Consider the following 18,836-nt stretch of genomic DNA (forward strand, 5'->3'; position numbering starts at 1 on the left):
TTTTACCTTCTCGCTTGTTTCTTCCTTTCTTAAGGAATCACCTTGTGTGCTTTCATGAGAGATTCTAATGTTTCCATGGGGTGGGAACTTTGCTGACTTCCCTTCTAAGATATCAGTATTAGGACAAACAAGTATTTTTATTCCCTAAAGAAATGAGCAACCTAGTGTTCCCTAATGTTATTTTCCCCAAGGATACTGCCACAAAACGAACCAAAAGTGGAGGCACTGTTAAAAAAAGCCTTCTACATAATTCATAAACACTATATGTAGTATTCAGTAAAATTGAGGTGACTAGAAATTAGAAAAGGCCCTGCCTAAGTCCACAACTCATTCCTTTAATTGTTTGAAGGGATCAATCAGTAGCACCTTTTGCTGGTGGTATTGGAACACTCACCCTTTTCACAGACTGGTGGGGATGGCTCCCAGATGCCTTGGCTATTACATCGTATTTCCTTCCTACCTTTCAAGGTGAAGCCAAATAAGCAAGCAAATACCACAGTGTTGTTATATGAATATTGATCTTTCTGCCCAGACAGTATTTGGCCTCTAAGGATTTGGGGAGGTGGACACTGAATCCCAGAAACAGAAAGTTTGCAGTGTGGGGCAGGGCCACTCCAGGTCCCAGTCTTCTGACTATCACTGGTACAACGGATCGTGGTCTCCCCAGTCAGGATGAAGTCCACTCCTTTCTCTGGGCCTGGGTCACAGGTGTAAGTGACTGTGCTTCCATAGGGAACGTTCATTGAAGGGTTGCCTGTATGTCTTCCATTAAGAATAGAAGGAGGTGGTGGGCAACGGATTTCTAGAGAAATTACACAGAGAAATGACAAGATTTCAGCTGAGCTGCAAACAAAGCCACAAACTTGATGCTAGTCTCACCTCCTAGGTTCCCAGACCTAGGATACCTGAGTTTTAATAAATCAATCAAGGCAGCTATAGGCATATAGTTCAAAACATATGATCTATTCCAGAATTTCTTCTGGTCCTTTGATTTCTTTTACTGAGTATATTATCTCCTTTATGTGCATGGCCCAGCTTACAAGTTTATGTAGATTTCAGAGAAAGAAAAGCCTAGGAACCCTGCCTTACTTGAATAACAAGAATAAAGAGGTAACTGAAACATGCTTCAGCTATAACCCTTAGAGATGTCTAGGACAGATATCTGCTTTCTAAGGAGAAGCTTTTTGTCAAAAGAATTCAGTGTTTTCCTGAGCCTTGGACAAGGAACTAGCTGCAGACCACATTTTGTAGAACCTACCTTTACACACTGGCATCCTTGTCCATAAAGGTCTCTGTCCAGCAATTACACACCGACTAAAAGTTGGGCCTTCTAATCTATACCTGTAGAGAGAGGGTGGTCATTCAGAACTATTAGGCAGCTATTGATATGGGTCAATAACCTCTACTTAAAGTTCCAGTTAAGTTTATTTGACTTGTGTGCATCAACTCTTATTAGCATTGTCTGTCACAAACTCACCCCCAGCCCTCCATACATCCTCACAGAGGAGCCTTGACAGATCACCATGCACAGAGAAACCCAAAGGGTTAAATCTCATAGGGCCTCCAGACACTCACCCTTCATTACAGGAAAAGCTCACAGTTACATTAACCCGAAGACTTGGAGGATCCTTTACCTTCCCGTTAGGTAGTGATCCTGGAGGTTCACACTGTGCCTCTATGGAAACACATGAAAGATACACAAGGCATGGCATATAACAGAATAGCCTGATTTCTGAAAATTGGTTGTAAATTTAGGGTACCTTCACATTTTGGAATGACAGCACTCCAGTCTCCTGAAGACAAACAACGAATGGTTTTTTCTCCAACAAGCAAGTAACCAGGTTCACAGTGGTAATTCACAGATGATCCAGGGACAAAGGGGCCAACGCTGTTTCCTGTGTGATTTCCATTGGGGATCATGGGAAGAGGTGGACACTCCAGGGGGAAATCTTTACACAGACATTTTAAAAAAGGCCATTAGATGAAATATTCTTCATAATACAGATTTTGACATAGTACATGGATCCAAATAAATGGCACATGATCTGTGGTAACGAGTCGTGAATTTTCAACTCAACATTTTAAAGGTCAAACAAGTGTGATTTATCATATCCATCCTATACCAAAAATAGCTCATTATTTTTCATTTTTAGTTACTTTATGATTTTGTGAAAAATATCAATTATAAAAAAATAGTCCATTTTCACAGATACTCTCACCTCCTCTTAAATTTATTCTCTGCTCCAAAAGTAGTATATTATTAGGGGGTTACCCTGCTAGATATAAGTAACAGTTTTGTGGGATCCTATATATGATACATATATGTACGAATATCGGGTGACACTGTGTACTCACATCTTAATTTATGCCTTCCTTTCTTTGCTTAATAATATATGAGATCTTTCCATGTAAATAGATAAAGATCTACCTAAATTTCTATAAAGGCTGAATTCTTTTGTACAGTCACCTCATTTAGTGACTGTCTTCAGATTGTCCTTATGTCTGAGATTATATATTTATTTATAAATATATAAATAAAATCATATTTTTCCATTAAGTTTTTTAACTTGTTAATTTAAAATTAATTTTGTTGTTCACTAAGAAAATAAATAGCTAATTTTGATGGTAAAATGTTTGTCAAACATGCCAACTACTCTAATTTTATGACAGAAGTTCAGATTTAGATTTCAGCAACAGCATAAACCCAACTACATAAAAATTAATGGAGACCTCACTTGTAAAGTCATTTGATTTGAAATGTAATGATTGGGAGATGATTTGAACAAATACTAGATCACTTCAGAAAAGTATTTATAGAAGTCACATAGAACAGGGCACCATTTTTGCCAGGCTGCATTAGTAGCTATTTACAGATGGGTGTTGAGTTCATGGGCTGTAATTTTGCTAACAGAACTCACATTTCTTCTCATTTTAACATTAACTCAGATATATGCTTTAAAACCACACAATTCACAAAAACACCATTAACAAACTCTGGCGCTCAATCTTGTGAGACATATTCAATTCAGTTATTAGGTATGTTCAGTTACTTTTTCCCATCATAATTTAAAATATTTGTTCTATTGATGCTTATTGAATGAACATTAATATTCTTTACAACTAAAAAATACCCCAAGAAAATTATAGTTTTCACCCTGGCCATGCTTCCACCCTCATTCCCAGCATTCACACATTAACACTGTTCTTCCTTCAGAATGATACAAAACTTCACCTGAACAGAAATGGAAGGATCCACCCTCCCAACTCAGTTTAATTTCCTTTTTACTCACCCCTCTCACAGATTGGTAGTGGTGTTGGTCCCCATGTTCTATTTGCTCGGCACCAAACGGTCTTGTTTCCTTTCATGGTGAAGTTGGTGTTACAGGCAAATGTCACAGAATCACCATGTCTGTATGGTGGCCTAGATATTTTACTTTTGTGTCCCCCTGGTACTGTGGGCTCACGGCAAAAAGACCCCCTGTTGAAATTTTCACATATAGGAGCATCTCTATTCCAGATTCCTTTCACTTGGTCTTTAGTAATACAAAAAATGCTTTTTTCTCCAATGAGGCGGTAGTTAAGTGAACAAGTGTACCTCACGAAAGTATTAATAGGTACAGGGCCAGAAACATAACTACTCTGACCATTTTTGATTGCAGGAGGAGGGTCACAAAAAATCCCTGAAAATTAAAAAAAATAAATATGTGGTGATATTAATTATGACAACTAAAAATTTCAAATTTAGATTAAAGGTACAAATATAGAATATGTCACTATCAAAAACAGAGTTAGAAATGTGTATAGTTTATTTTTTACTCATAGTCTTGATGATACCAAAGATCCTAAATTTTTACCTTTCACTTGATCCTCAGCAAACAAATCAATATAGAATGTATAGGTATCATCTTGACCAAACAATGACAATAAAACAGTATTTATTAAATAGTTGTCAGTCTAATCAATTTTAATAAAATAAAGGCAAACAGCACATTAAACTACATGTTAATGACATGCTAATCACATATGTGAGCATCATGGACTAATGAAATGAGGGCTCAGGTGACCTAATTTTAAATCCCCACTGTCATTCAATAGCTGTGTAACTTTGGGCAAGTCTTACCATCTCTAAGTCTCAGTTTTCTAGTGTATCATATAAATCAAGCTACTTCATAAGATCATAACTGAGACCCAGAGAGAAAAAAGGCCTGAAATAAACAGCTACAACACCTGGAATGTAGAAATTATTTGATGCCTGTTTCAAACACACAACTGGGGCTACAAGTGGTGAAAGGGTCCCTCTACTAAAGATACTGCAGCCTCACTACAGTCATTTGTCATCCTTCAATGCTGCATCCTTTTGAAAAAGCCACAGGAAGTGGTCAGGGATTTGGAATAATGACCTCATATCCTTTATATTCTTGTGCAAATATTCATTCTTTATAGCTGGGTTGGTATACACACACCTTTCCTGAGTCAGTCTCAGAATGAAGGAAAAGTGCCAATATTAGAACTACTGGTTGGTTTCCATTTAGCTCTAAGAGTTGCTCGTCAGTAGAGGAACTGGAATAAGAACACATGGCCAAACCATTTCAACACAGATGTGCTACTCATACAGTGGGGTAACTTTCCAGAGCTTTTATCTTAATATAAATAGAATATTCAATAAATATGTAGTCAACTGAATACCTTTCATTTTGGTCTGCACTGTAGAACATACTGAATAATGGCATGTCAATGTTCAAAGTACACATACAGATAAGATGTTATAATTTATAAATGCATGATAACACCAAAAATCAAGAGGTGAGATTCATACTTATTTTTGCTTCTACTTGCATTCACAGACAGGAAAGTTATTATTCCAGCATACTCTCATCCCTTCTAAAAAACACTGACTAGAAGAATTGCCACTTAACCAGTACCTTAAACAATAAGGGGTAGCAAGCAAATCATCACCAGAAGAAACCAATTCTCAGTTGCATGGAATTAATCACATTTCTTAAACACATGGTATTAATGAACTCAGTTTTTTAAAGCATTTTAGGCTTAAGGAAAAAGTCCAAGATTGTTTATGAATCAATTTGGCTATGTGATGACTTCAGACCAAGTAAAAACAGAGAAAAAAATCCTAAAGACTATAAATTTTTAAAATATTCTCCTTTTTCTCTTTGGCTTCCAAATTTCAAGATTCTCTTGACAATTTTGAAGGAATAAAACTCAGTTCTGAGTGAAGAAAATATCAAAGATCTTGTTCCCTAAGCTTATCCCAAAGAGTCCCTCTTACTACACCCCCATCATCTATTCATTCTCCATAAGAGAGGACTTCTCTTTGGACCTCAGACTTTCTTTTTTCAATGATGAATGGATAATGCCCACTTTTCACAGATCATGTATAATATCTCCACTTGAAGAAAAACAATTTGGTTAATAACAGGATTCTCAGTCATAAATGGTAAAGAACAGGAGGGAAAAGACTAGGGGGAGGAAAACAAAGTAACGGTGTTTGAAGATCACATATAACAATGCTTAACTGTAAGTCATAGGTCTCAATTCAGGCCCTGTCACCTCACACTCACCCCTCATTACAAACAAAAGAAACTTCTGCCCCAAGATGGAGGTTAGGAAGGGCCGCCACCTGGCTGTTGAAAAGTTTTTCTGGAATGGCATCACATGATTCCACTAGGAAAAAAGAGACAGAGCTGGCACATGAAGAGTCAGGAAACAGCTGAGTTTCCTTAAAATGGAAGAGAGCTTTGGACACCTTCACATTTGGGGGCTATATGGTTCCAGGTTCCCAAGGATGTACACTGCAGAGGGTTAGCTCCAATGAGACTTTAGCCAGGCTCACGGCTATAGGACACTTTCTGTCCAATTGCAAAGAATTCCTTATTCCTTTTGTTTCAATTACCATGGTATATATGTGGAGGTGGGTAGACACCCAGAGAAAAGAACTGGACCAGAGGCCTTTTATTTATGAAATAAGCACTTTCTTCTCTACAACCTAAGCCAAACTTGGGGTGTGGAGTAAGACAAAATTGGTCATGTCAACTTTCCTAATATAAAGCAGAGAGTCCTTCAGTAATGTGGAGTGGGCTAACATCCATTACTTTTTTTATACATGGTGAACCATGCAACCATATGCTTTCTCTCTTGATGTACCATGAAACATTACATTTACTCATCATTTTCTACTTTGTTTAACTAAAATGATGGTGGTTTTCTTCTCACTGATACAATAGTCAGGGGAACCAAACTTTGGTAATACATTTTTATCACCAAATTCTACCTCATTTTTCCTGCTCCCCAACCCAGGTCAATAAGGGTTCTAGGCCTTATAGTGTGAGAGCAGGAGGATCTGAATGTAGCCACATTTTTGTAAGTCAGATATTCTCAATAAGAGTAGGGGGAAAGAGACTAAATTTTAATTCTAGCCTTGTTTTCAATATAAGAATGTGTAATGTATACAGATATTTGAATCAAATTCTGACATCAGCCAATTACCCCATTGGCATGACTAATAGAATTGAAAATTCACTTTAAATTCATTCAAAGAAAATTGATTTATGTATACATTTTAGAAAAATCTCTGATCATTGGCTCTGGCACTATCTGTTTTTTTTTTAAGTGTCTTCTAAATTTCCCTACATTAATGTATATCTCACATTGCTCCATGATGTAGTAAATTTCTTACCTTATCAACATGTAGATTTTACTTTCAAAGTTCACTTTGAAATTCTTTAACAAGGATACCCAACCACATCTACTTTCTTACTCCCCTTCCTCTCATAGCTGCCATGTGTCTATTCAACTAAATTTCATTTATATTACCAAATTTTCAGTCCAACTCACCCTTGAAGCACCTTGGCAGTTGATGATCCCATTTACTGTTTGGTTGGCAACATACTGTGTTGCTGCCTTTCATGGTAAATCCAGGCTTACACTTAAACATCAAAGTATCATTCAAGAAAAATGAATGTCTATATCCTGATTCTATAATTCCATTTTCAATTTCCAAAACTTGGCATTTGACTAGATTAATACACTGAGGAGGAGGGCCACTCCAGATGCCAACTTGATTGTTTTTGCTGGTACAATATATTGACTTCTCACCCACCAGGTTAAACAGCTTTTCCCCATTCTGTCCAACATGGCACTGATAAGTCACCACCATTCCATAGTAAAAGTTATCTCTACTGCTCCTAGAAAAGTCCCCATTGGAGAGGGTTGGGGGTGTCTCACAAGGAATAGCTTTTTGGGAATCAGGTGGGAGAATAAAGAAGATATTTAAATGTTATACCCTCTGGGGATTTTGTTTTCAGTCTTAAAAACCAAACTCTAATTCAACATACAAAGAACACATTTTGTTGAAATAGTATATCCTTGTCTCAAAGATGATTATACAGGAAGTTGCAAGGTAGGAAGATGCCTGGAACCTCCCTGATATAAAGTTAAAGAAAAAAAAACTGACAAGATTACTAGATCTCATCCTCAAAATACTGATAAAATTGTTATATGAGGCACCTGGGATGACCTACATGTTTCATGAAATAGGTTGGCAGTGTAATCTCATGGCATATTTTATTTAGATTTAAGCCCTTATTCAGTATGAAATAACTTATCATCAAAGGGGAGAGATGAAAGGAAAGTGTGATGGTATTGGGGGAATTGGAAGAACATATGCCACAGCTCTTGGTTTGGAAGAAATTTCCAAACCAACTGTAACTTTGTCTGGGCACACATTTTGATATGCAGATGCCTAATTTCCCTCTAGAAGAATACAAGAATTACATAGGGTACAGTAAAGGGATCATTGTACTCACATTCACATAAAGGCATGTCCTTATCCCAGGTTACAGTATTGCCTGAGATAATATATATAGCAGATGAGTCACCAATGAGTTGATATCTAAAGGCAAAGAGATGAGGGATCATCTCTCAGCTAGATGTACACTTCAGCAAAGCTTAGTTCTCTGTCCACTGAAAGAATGGCAAAGGATGGAATATCATGTGTGACAAGTATAAGTGATGGACTAAGGACCCATACAAAAGATAAAAGAATCCAAAGCCAAGTAAAATTTGCCTGTTGGTCAGTAATAGTGGAGATTTAAAATTGGAGGAAGGGTAGCCCAGCATACTTTCTCTTCTAGGTAATCTCTCCAGTGGGTAATCCTGAAAGGTAGTCTCTAGAGTAGATGAGGTAGGTGATTCTCTTTTTGCTTCTCTATTTTGAAGGGTAGGTATAAATTACTCAGATCTCTTTTTTAAGACAGATGGCTTCTGGCTGAAATGATGGCTATAACACCCACGTACCCTAGAAATGTCTCCTGCTAATTCACCCTTTGTCACAAGAATATGTAATTGTAGACTCAAATTTGATATTCATGTGTGTGAGGACAGAGCCATGGAGGAGTTCTCCAGGACTTACACATGATTTACCTACAAAGGAAAACAAAACAAAACAGGATTTGGGACTAAGATTTGGGGAGCCCTTCATGTTTTATATAAGTCTCAACCTGACTGGACTTTCTGACAAGCTTATTTATGTTTACTCAAAGAAATTTCTGACATTTACAAAACTTCTATCTTCCAAGGGAACAGTCAACTCCAGAACAGTATTTACTTAAAGCATATGGCTTATATTTCTGAGTGTGTATGTAAAACGTGCATGCACGTTTTGTGGTCAACAAAATTTATAATCTCTATTTCCCCTTTTTATACTCTGTCAGTTGATGGCATCATCTACCAAGTATTGTGACTTAAACAAAAAAGCCAAATTTAATAGTCATCATTTCCTTTTTGTAACTCATTCTTTATCTCTGGCCTTTCATTGAGCTGGTCATCAAATTTTAGTAACTGAATTCCAAAAATCTCCAAACCCACTATTTTATCAAAGCCGTAATCTCTCACTGGAGGACTGAGTAACAAATCTACCTTTCTAACCCTGGTTCCAACTTCTATGCACATCTACCAATGAGCACATTATCTTTCAGAAGCACAAATATGGTTGTACCACTACCTATATTTTAACTCAGAATAACTTAACATTGTTGGTTGGAAAAATTCATGGCCTGTCACAATTAAGCTCCAATTTACTTAAACAACTACTATTCCTCACCATTTACTGAATTTTTCTATTTTCTGAAGATGTCATGTTCTTTTACATTTTCATACCTTTGTGTATGATGTTTCCTCTGCCTGTGATGTATAGATTTCTCTAATTCTCCTAGATAGAATTTATTATTTACTTTTTTATGATCTCACAGAAGTTTTTCATCTATGAATAAGTGACATTACATGATAGTACAGTATTTGTTTAAAAGCCAGTCTTTAAAATTAATATAAGATTTCCTCACAGGAAGGGAATAGCAGACTTTTATGGTTCTCTCTAGCCCCATCATCTAGAATAAAGCTTCATACCTAGTGGTTATTTAAAAAATCTCTTGAATTAAATGAAAGTAAGAATGATGTAAAACTATTATTCTGTGCACACTAACTTCTAACCTCACTCTAACCGGTACAGAGAACATAAAGTCATGGAGATCACAGGTAAATAGAGTGGGCCAGCTGTGGTGACTTAACCTCAATACTCAATGCCATTAGGAGTAAAAGAAAAGAAGGAAACCCCAGGATCCCCCTTCATTGAGATAACTTACTAATTTGCTAGTCATTTATCATGACAAATAACAGGTTAGCCCATAGAGATACTAATAGATCCAAAGATGCCTCTATTACAAAGATTACTCACGCTTACAATACTGCTGAGCATCTGACCACTTGGAGGTCTCTAGGCAGGTGGTAGAGAATGACCTTTTGCCACATGCAGGAAGGCATTAATATTCCAAAGATGTCCCAAAAGCAAACTCAGACTGATTACTCTGAACTTTTGACTTAGCAAAAGGATACCTTGGCAGGAACTTACACTGACCTGGAGACAAAAACCACATGACTATCAAGAGTAAGAGGCTACAACTTCTACTCTGCTTCTGTTTTGTCACCAATTACCCTGACAACTTTAACTTTTAGAAAGTAAACCCAAAATGGGGCAATAGTTTCTTAGACAAAGTACATATATCTTGCACTATGGGTGCATATACAGAAAAAATAAGCTAATAAGTTCAAAGACATTTTATGATAGATTTTAGATGGAGAAAGTTTTCACAAAATTCCATAAAAACCCTGGAGTTATTTCACCTATTCACAGCCTCACATATAAAAACTAAAACCTTATAAAGTTTTCTAGTATTGCATAGGAAACTAAAGTACATCAGAGGCCTAATAAACTTGGACATGCAAGATTCCCTGAAATTATGTTAATGACTTAACATTACTTTTTTAATCATTAAAGCTTTAGTTCCTACTAATAAAAATGTGTGTTTATTATCCTTCATTATTGCATTCCACTAACCTAGTGGAATAATATGCCCTCTAAGAGATCTTAGTAATTTCTTTCTGACAGGTGCCAGATAAAAGGAACTACTCATTTCAAGACAATTCCCAGTGAGTTAAAAACTAATAACAACACTAATAAACAAATTTTATCCTAGGATATGGGTAAGAAACTGTAATACCCACATACTTGAGGACATGGTTGGGAAACTCATTTTTCTATGTATGAAATCTCCAGTTTTAATTTTAGAATGGCAGTATATTTGAATAATAAATTTAGAAAACTTTTTTTCAAGCAAATCTGAGATGGGTACAAGTGAAAGTTAAATACAAATTATGGACTAATGGCATAAAGGCAAAGAGAGCTCCCACAGTTTTAGCCAAACCCAGCCTGTCTATAGCCCCACACTTCTGATGAAGTCATATAGATTTACTAAGAATATCCATCATTGTTGGGACCCAGATCACACTGTAGGTCTCCTTCTATTTTTTTCCTGGACTCCCTTGGTGTCCTCCATTAACAACTACAAATGTCTCCAAGTGCCTGCCTGTGTAAAACACCAGGTAGGGAAAGACGGGGTTTGACCTCAATAAAGACCAACTTCACAGCCATGACATTACTTGTGTGAATTTACTCTAAGCAAGTGATTTAACCTGCAATTATCAAATGTGGGTAAGGACAATACCAAATAGTTCTCCACAAGCTAGGAAACTAATTTTAGTCCACAAGATTGTAGCAAAGACATGGAGTATGATGGAACCAAGATTTTGAAGCAGCAAAAGCAGAAAGGTACTTTATAACATGACCTTCCAAAGTGAAAGAAGAGAAGAATCATACTTCCAAATGAAAAATGGGAAATTTGTATCCTCAGTGAGAATACTTGGGACTTTTTTCCTTTTGGCAGACACTGGCTCTCATTAGTCATGAAATTATCAAAATCCCAGGTCAAAGACAGAATTTTTAGCAATCATGTTCTGTTCCATTTCAGAAAAGGGAAGGTTAGCCCATGAATTTTAAGTAATATGAACTTTCTTAAAAAGGGTCACTGAACCTTCTTCATATCTTCCAAATATCTAGAATAAAAATCTGAGTAGATCATGACTAGATCTAAAATAGAAGATAGTGACAAGACACTGACATATACATTCCTTAAAACATGTTAAAAACTAACTAGACAAAGATATTTCTAGAGAACAGAAATACATTTAATTTTTTATTTAGATCCAAGGAGCTTTTTCTAGAATGGCTTAGAAATTCATTTGAAATTAATGAAGAACAACTATACACGACTCTACACCAGAAAGACAAACAATCAAATTTAAAAAATGGGCAAAGGACCTGAACAGACAGTTCTCCGAGGAGGACATACAGAGCGCCCAGAGACATATTGAAAGGAGCTCAGCACCACTAGCCATCAGAGAAATGCAAATTAAAACCACAATGAGATACCACTTCACACTGGTCAGAATGGCCATCATAAACAAATCAATTAACAGTAAGTGCTGGTGAGGTTGTGGAGAAAAGGGAACCCTAGTACACTGTTGGTGGGAATGCAAACTGGTACAGATTCTGTGGAAAACAGTATGAAATTTCCTCAGAAAACTAAAAATAAATTTGCCTTTCAACCTGGAAATTCCACTACTAGGATTATATCCTAGGAACCTATGCTCTTAAATGTCCATAGCAGCACAATTTACAATAGCCAAGTGCTGGAAGCAGCCTAGGTGCTATCAGTAAATGAGTGGATCAATAAGCTACAGTACATGTACACAATGGAATACTACACAGCAGAAAGAAAGAAGGAGCTCCTACCCTTCACGGCAACATGGATAGAACTAGAAAGTATTATGCTAAGTGAAGTAAGCCAGGTGGTGAAAGATAAATACCATATGATCTCACCTATACGTGGAACCTAATTAACAAAACAAACTGGCAAGCAAAATATAACCAGCGACACTGAAATTGACAACAAACTGACAATAACCAGAGGGGAGGGGAGAGAGAAATAATGTGGGAAAGAAGGGAAAATAATGTAAATTAACATGAATGTGGGATCCATGGATGGAGAAAAGGTGGGGTGGGATTGAGGGTGGGAGGTGGGCGTCGGTAGGGCACGGGAAAGTGATGGTGGGAAAATGGAGACAACTGTATTCAAACATCAATTTTTAAAAAGTGAAAAAAAAGAACAACTATATAGAATAATATAAGTAAAACTAAAATTAAGCCAGAAAGCAGGTAGAAGGAAAGTCATTATTGAAAATTATTATAATCAAACACCTTAACACTGGGCTTTCTTGTTATTTGATCATTTTTGAATGATGGTTATATGTATCAACCAACATACTGTCCTATGTATAGGAGATGCATCAGTGAACATTACAGACAAGGTTCCCACCTTCATAAAATTTATATCCCATAGAGCAGGAAAGATAATAAATACCAATAAACAAATAGATGATTTGTAAAGGAAATAAACAAAGTGATGTGTCAAAATGTAATGCACCAGAAGGATGAGGGGATACCATGGTATATTATCCATGCTTAAAGTTATGATGCTTAAAGAAAGCCTATAAAGAATTAGCACTGAGTTGTTACTGAAGGATAAGAAGCAGCCAGCCAGGCAAAGCTCTAGATAAAAGCTTTGTACACAGAAGCCTAATAGTAGGGATGGGTTTGCTACTCTTTAGGGAGAGACAAAAGGCAAGTGAGTCTAGAATACAGTGATTAAAACAGTGGCATGACATCAAATTAGAAGTTTCAATAAGAACAGGTTGCATAGGGCTCCTCAAGCCACAGTAAGATGTCTGAAGATTATCCTGAGTGGAAGTCACTGGAGAGTTCAAGCAGGAGAGTCAAACTGCCTGACTTTTTAAAAGGAATACTCTGGCAGTTTGGTGGAGAATAGACTGAACTTTTACTTTCAGAAGCCAAGGAGTGCAGTCTGGAGGCTATAATTGTATTTCAGACAGGAAAAAAAAGAGGCTTGGACTACAAGGAGATAGTGAGAAGTAAATTGTTGGGAACCACTCTGCCTGATTTCAGGAATTGTAACTGTCCCCCTTGGCTAAGACTGAGTGAGTGACCTCTGGAATTTGAGTCACTAAGGAAGACAAAGCTTATTCCCTGCCCCTAATGTTTGGTCAGTTAGTCTATGACAGGTACTACCCCTCAGAGGGGGGGCAACCTAAGCCAGACACAATCCCTTGGAAGGCCATCATGGAAGGACTTCGGCTGCAACAAAGAGGGAGTGATGGAGCCTTGCCCCCCAGCTATTCTGACATAGCCCAAGTCTCCATTTCCATCTGGGAGAAGTGCCTCCTGGCTCTAATCTGCTTAAGCCTAAACACCTATGACTGGGAAGGCGGCTCAGCCCTTTGCTAGCTAGAAAGGGATCCTGGGTGATCAGGCCTAAGAAAGATAATGTAAAATCCTGTGAAACCTGCTTTGTTTGGAATACTCCTATTTAAATGATAAGGGTCCAAGCAAGAAGTTTGTTCCTCAAAGTTTTATGACTCCTTAGCTATCTGACTCTGACTGAGAATAAGCCCTCATAATTCTTTAAATGCTGTCTATTGTTTGATCCTTACCTGTATTCTTGCAAATAAACCCAATAAAAGCCCCTTGAGGAAGGAGCTCTTGGCCCTTCTTCTTTGAGGGATTGGCCACCTTTCCTTCCCAAGCAGATCATGTCTTGGTAGTTTCGCTTTCATCCGTGGAAGAGGGGGGACTTTGTGGGCAAAGTTACCTCCACAGTGGATCAATTTGGAATATACTTAAAAATAAATTGCGATGACTTTTTGTACATGAGATGTGGGGCTAAGGAAATGAGAGGATTTAGTAATAACTTTTAGGCTTTTCACTTGAGTTACTTAGTCGATGGTAATACATGTACTAAGAGGGGAAAGCTTAGGAAAGAACCAGTTTGATTTTTTTTTTGTTTGTTTTTGGGACTAAGAGCAACCAGAGAGGTACAGAAAAAGTAGGTAAGAGTGTCCTGTCTTGGAAAATGAGGAGAGAATTGTTTCAAGAGGTTGGAGGTATTCAGCTTTTGCTGAAAGACTGAGGGAGATAAGGATAGAAAAATGGTTACTGGATTTGTCAGCATGAAGGTCAGTAGTAAGCTTGTTGAGAGAAGCCTTAGGAAAATGGTGGGGAAGGGGGCTTGTCTAGAGTGGGTTAAGGACATAAAGGTATGTGAGTCAATGGAAATTTTTGCTGAGAATGATGAGGAAGAGGGGCAGAAAAATGCAGTTCCATTGGTTATGAGAAGTCCTCTTTACCAAATAAAGGGTGTCTTAGGGCATGTTTAACTCCTGATGGGAATAAGTCAATAAGTATAAATGCAATGATGCAAGTCAGAATACACTGCAGAAGTAAAGTCCTTCCAAAGGCAAGAGGGGATGCAATGTAATCATGAATACAGGAAGAGGAGCTGGTTTTTCAGTAGAAAGCATACTTTTTCCACTGTTAAAGAAGGAAAAGAACATCTTTATTGAATTCCTAGTTATATGCTAGTTCTAGAATTCATTGGGCAATGTTCCCCTGGAACATGCATTCCAGTGAGGAAACAAACCCAAGTAAGTAAATAAACAAGAATATTTCATGTGATATAGGTGCTCTTTGGGAAATAGAACATGGTTATGTGATAGAGAGTAACCTGGGGGAACAACTGCTTCAGATAAGAGTCAGAAAAGAATGAAGGTGGAGCTAAGACCCGAATGCCCAGGAGATAGTGAAGATGATCTGTAGGAAAACCATTTCAACAGAGGGAACACTTAGTGCAAAGGGTAACAAATATGTGTTCAAGGAATGGAAAGAAAGTCAGTGTGGCTGGAACAGAGGAAGTTGTGGGGCAGGATAGAGAATTTTAGAGAGAGGCAGAGGCCTGCAGTCAAGGATAAGGTGCATTAATTTTATTCTAATGTGATGGGAAGCCCTTGACAGATTTTAAAGAAGTGAGTAAAAAGATCTGGTTTCAGATGGAGATAGATGATTAGAAAACAAGGGAATTCCTGTTTGAGGATCTTGGCAAGAATGAAATTAACTAGTGCAGTAAATTTGAATCAGTTCATGTAAATAGACAAACTAAAGAAGTGGAGAAATACTCTAAGGAGATTTGCTTCCCATATACCTGCTTACAGCAGTGTGCCCCATAGATACTTCAGAATTTTCCAGAGTGCTGGTTAAACCTCAGCTCTATTGGCCACATCCCAAACCTATGACTCTTTAGAGTGTGATGTGGAACCAAGGAACCTGTATTTTATTTTAAAAAGGCTCCTCAAGAACTTCTTAAGCATGTTCAAGGGTAGGAACTAGCCAAGAGCCAATTAACAGTCTGGGGAGGGTACATAGTAGGTGACAAAGTCAGGATGGGGGTGTGGGCAAAGCATAAACAAAGAACCATGGGAGGACAGTCAGAGAAGACAGTGAATGGTATGCGCGTGATAGGAAAAATGAGGAATCTGGAAGGGCATGCTTTGTTGAGATCCAATGACAAAGGCCTTGAAAGGCTGAAGACATTTGATTTTTTTTTAATCACACAGGCAGTAGAAAATCCTTCTAGATGTTTAAAAAAATTAATTCTCATGTTCTATTTGAGTATAATTCTTACATCATATTTAAAATTCTTAACGTTTATGCTGCCTTGTAGCTAAAATTTTGTCATTTCTTGTTCCTCCATTTTTTTCTCCTTTTGAATACATTCAGTTGCATACATTTTCCATGCAGGTTGCGAGGACTTGAGCTGTGTAGAAAGAAACCAGCAAGGCCCCTATACCCACAGAGGCCAGGTCTGCTGCCACCAAACCAGCAGCTAACAGTCAGTTTAAGAACACATAGAAGGAACAAAGCTGCTCACTCTGCACACTAAAAGCATTACTGGGTCCTAGGCAGAAGGAGCCAACCACTGCCCTCAGGGTCCCCAGAGACTCCCACTGTTGCCCATTGACAGAGTCCTTGATGAGGGAGGGGGTAGGGTCAATGAGGTTGAAAATGATGACTTTATTTTTCCCTAACAAATCAGTTTTTTTCCCTTCTAAACAGAAAACCCTTTTAGATTTTTGGAAAAGTGGAATAATAAAAACTATATGTAGCTTCAAAAATTTTGATTTTCCACTATTGGGAAGGTTAAAGACTGATATCATAGTGACCTGTAAGAAAGGAGGTTGTTACACAGATAATGTAATACCCATGTTAGAATGATTGATACAAACAACAAGGGTGCATTAGCTAACAGAGTTGGCAGGTAGGTAGACCTGGTCTTTCAGGTGTTTGGATTTAAGTGACCCAGAGGATGGTACTGAGAGGGGGTACTCTGGCACACTTGGAAGGGACAACGAATGGGCTGAGCTGGTGAAGAATTTGATTTTCAATTTATAATAGTCTCTTTAAAATTTAGAAATAGCAATGCAAGGCTGGTGGGAAGCCTGGCCTGCCACACAGAGGTGTTAGAGAAAGTTGTGAATGTGCATTTAAAGGGAGTTAATATGTAGGAGAGAGAGAGAGAAGACAATCATTTGGGGAAATAGTCAATTAAGGGTAAGGAGAAAGTTAAATGTCAGGAAGCAGAACAAATAAATTTTAATAGAACCAAAGTATGTAGTTTTCCTTAACAGGCTGGAGGTGGCTAAGCTTCAATGCTGGCTGCATAAAAATAGGTCCATCAAGTAGTGTTATTACTGGTAGTCAGTAGTAACTGACTAATATCTAATAAGTAACTAATATCTAACTCTCATTTGTCAATTTCATCAGCTATTCAGGGTAGCTCAGTAAGGTGGCAGCACAGTTTATCTCTAGCTTCATTTCACAGAAGAAGAAACTGAGAATCAGGGAGGTGACTGACTTGCCCAAAGTCACCCAGTAATTGAGGTCTGCATAGAGTTACCTTCTTAATAAACTAGGAATTCACTGTACCCTGGAGGTAATTAGGAGAAAGTTAGATCTACCTGGTCTCCAGGAGGTTCTAATCTTGAAAAATTAAGACACTTCTTCAAAATTAGTGCAATCTCAGGGCGGGGGGGGGGATGGTTACAAAAAATGTTAAATGAGACCTTCTGCACCTATTACCATCACAGAAGGTATCCAACACAAAGACAGCTAGTTTTAATTCATGCCTCGCGTTTGCTAAGTAACTCTAGGAGTTTATCGTTTAGGAGCTCTTTGCAAAAATTACAAGTTAAAAAAAAAAGTGAGAAAAAAAATGTGAGCACCATGCCTGGGAGGCCGACATTCATTCTTAAGGAAGGAAGCAGAAGGACACGCTACACGCGGCAGGAGCCAGTTCAGCAGATGTAAAAACTCCCGAGACTAGTTGAGCATGCAGCAGACTTTGCACATATCAAGACAGCTTTTGGCTCTGCAGCCGTGGTTAGAGCTAGCAGAGCTCCCCGCCGAGAGTGTAGAGCACCTGCTTCACAGAGCAGGGGCGGAGAGCCAGAGGGAACTGAGAGTGCATGCCACAGCCCCACCAGGTAGATCACACTGCGCCCCTCTGTAGCGCAGCCTCCAGTTTGGGTGCTCCCAGCCCCCAAACTGGAGCCGCCAGTGAGTACCTTCAGGACCAAGAGATTCAGGGGGTCCCCCAAAGCGAGCGGGAGGAAGGCAAGCGTCTGGTATTGCCCCCACCTTCTCGCTTTGTGCTTTGCCTCATGGCACGAAACATCATCCCTGACCCAGACAGACGCTTCCCTACCTCCGTGCTCCCCCTCCCAGCTCACCGAGGACCCTAGGCGTGAGGAGAGCCAAGAAAACCCAGAGCAGGCCCGTGGCGCCCATGCCACAGCGGCAGCCTCAGCGGTGGGATGCGTTCCGGGACCCACGAGCCTCTGGCAGCTCCTGGAACGTAGGGCTGAAACAGGAGGCAGCTGCAAGCAAGGGAAGGTGCCCTCTTAAATAGTGTCTGGCATCACGTGTCAGCTTTGCGCGCACACCTGCAGGCTGCCTGGGGACGGGACGCCCACGCGGGTGATGGTGGCCCTGGCAGCAAGGGGCGGGCCGGAGGGGGCGGGTGAATGGTGGAATTCTGACACCCCGTCATTGGCTAACACTCTAGCCATCAGGGCACTGGCTTTCCAACTTTTTCACTGTGCTATTCAGTGCATCCACTTTTGCCTCTGGAGAAGTGGAACAAAAGTTTCACAAATTAGTAATCACTCTTACTAAACAAGAATGAAGTTTCCTTTCTTTTCCTCGTTTTGTTTTTTTTTTAAATTTTGGCTTGGACCCACTAAATTTAGTTAAAAAGCTATTCATTCTAACCCTCGGGCTGAAACAAGAGTTTATTGAGAAGAAATTTTTGAACAGCGGCAACCTCTGCTATCATGTCCTTTTTAAAAATCATTTTTTATTGGTATTCTATTACAGTTATTCCTATTTTTCCCCCATCGTCCTCCTCTGCCCATCCCACCCCTCCCACAGCCAATTCCCACACTGTTGTCTACGTCCGAGGGTC

The 18,836-nt window shown here is 38.7% G+C and overlaps 1 protein-coding gene across 2 annotated transcripts in view; it reads right to left on the minus strand.

Annotated features, from left to right (window-relative positions):
- The window catches only part of CR2 (complement C3d receptor 2), a 36,768-nt gene extending 18,503 nt beyond the window's left edge, over positions 1-18,265 (minus strand). For both annotated transcript variants that reach the window (XM_053667905.1, XM_053667904.1), the window contains exons 1-6: positions 18,103-18,265; positions 3,291-3,680; positions 1,761-1,949; positions 1,576-1,675; positions 1,259-1,341; positions 395-802 (exon numbers count right to left, since the gene is read on the minus strand). In XM_053667905.1, the coding sequence (XP_053523880.1) occupies positions 395-802; positions 1,259-1,341; positions 1,576-1,675; positions 1,761-1,949; positions 3,291-3,680; positions 18,103-18,160 (1,228 nt within the window). In that variant the 5' untranslated portion in view covers positions 18,161-18,265. The remainder of the gene's footprint in view (positions 1-394; positions 803-1,258; positions 1,342-1,575; positions 1,676-1,760; positions 1,950-3,290; positions 3,681-18,102) is intronic.
- Positions 18,266-18,836: the final 571 nt, after the last annotated feature.

Source organism: Artibeus jamaicensis, unplaced genomic scaffold (genome assembly GCF_021234435.1).
Source record: "Artibeus jamaicensis isolate MK-2021 breed Jamaican fruit bat unplaced genomic scaffold, CSHL_Jam_final contig_475, whole genome shotgun sequence".
Lineage (NCBI taxonomy): Eukaryota > Metazoa > Chordata > Mammalia > Chiroptera > Phyllostomidae > Artibeus > Artibeus jamaicensis.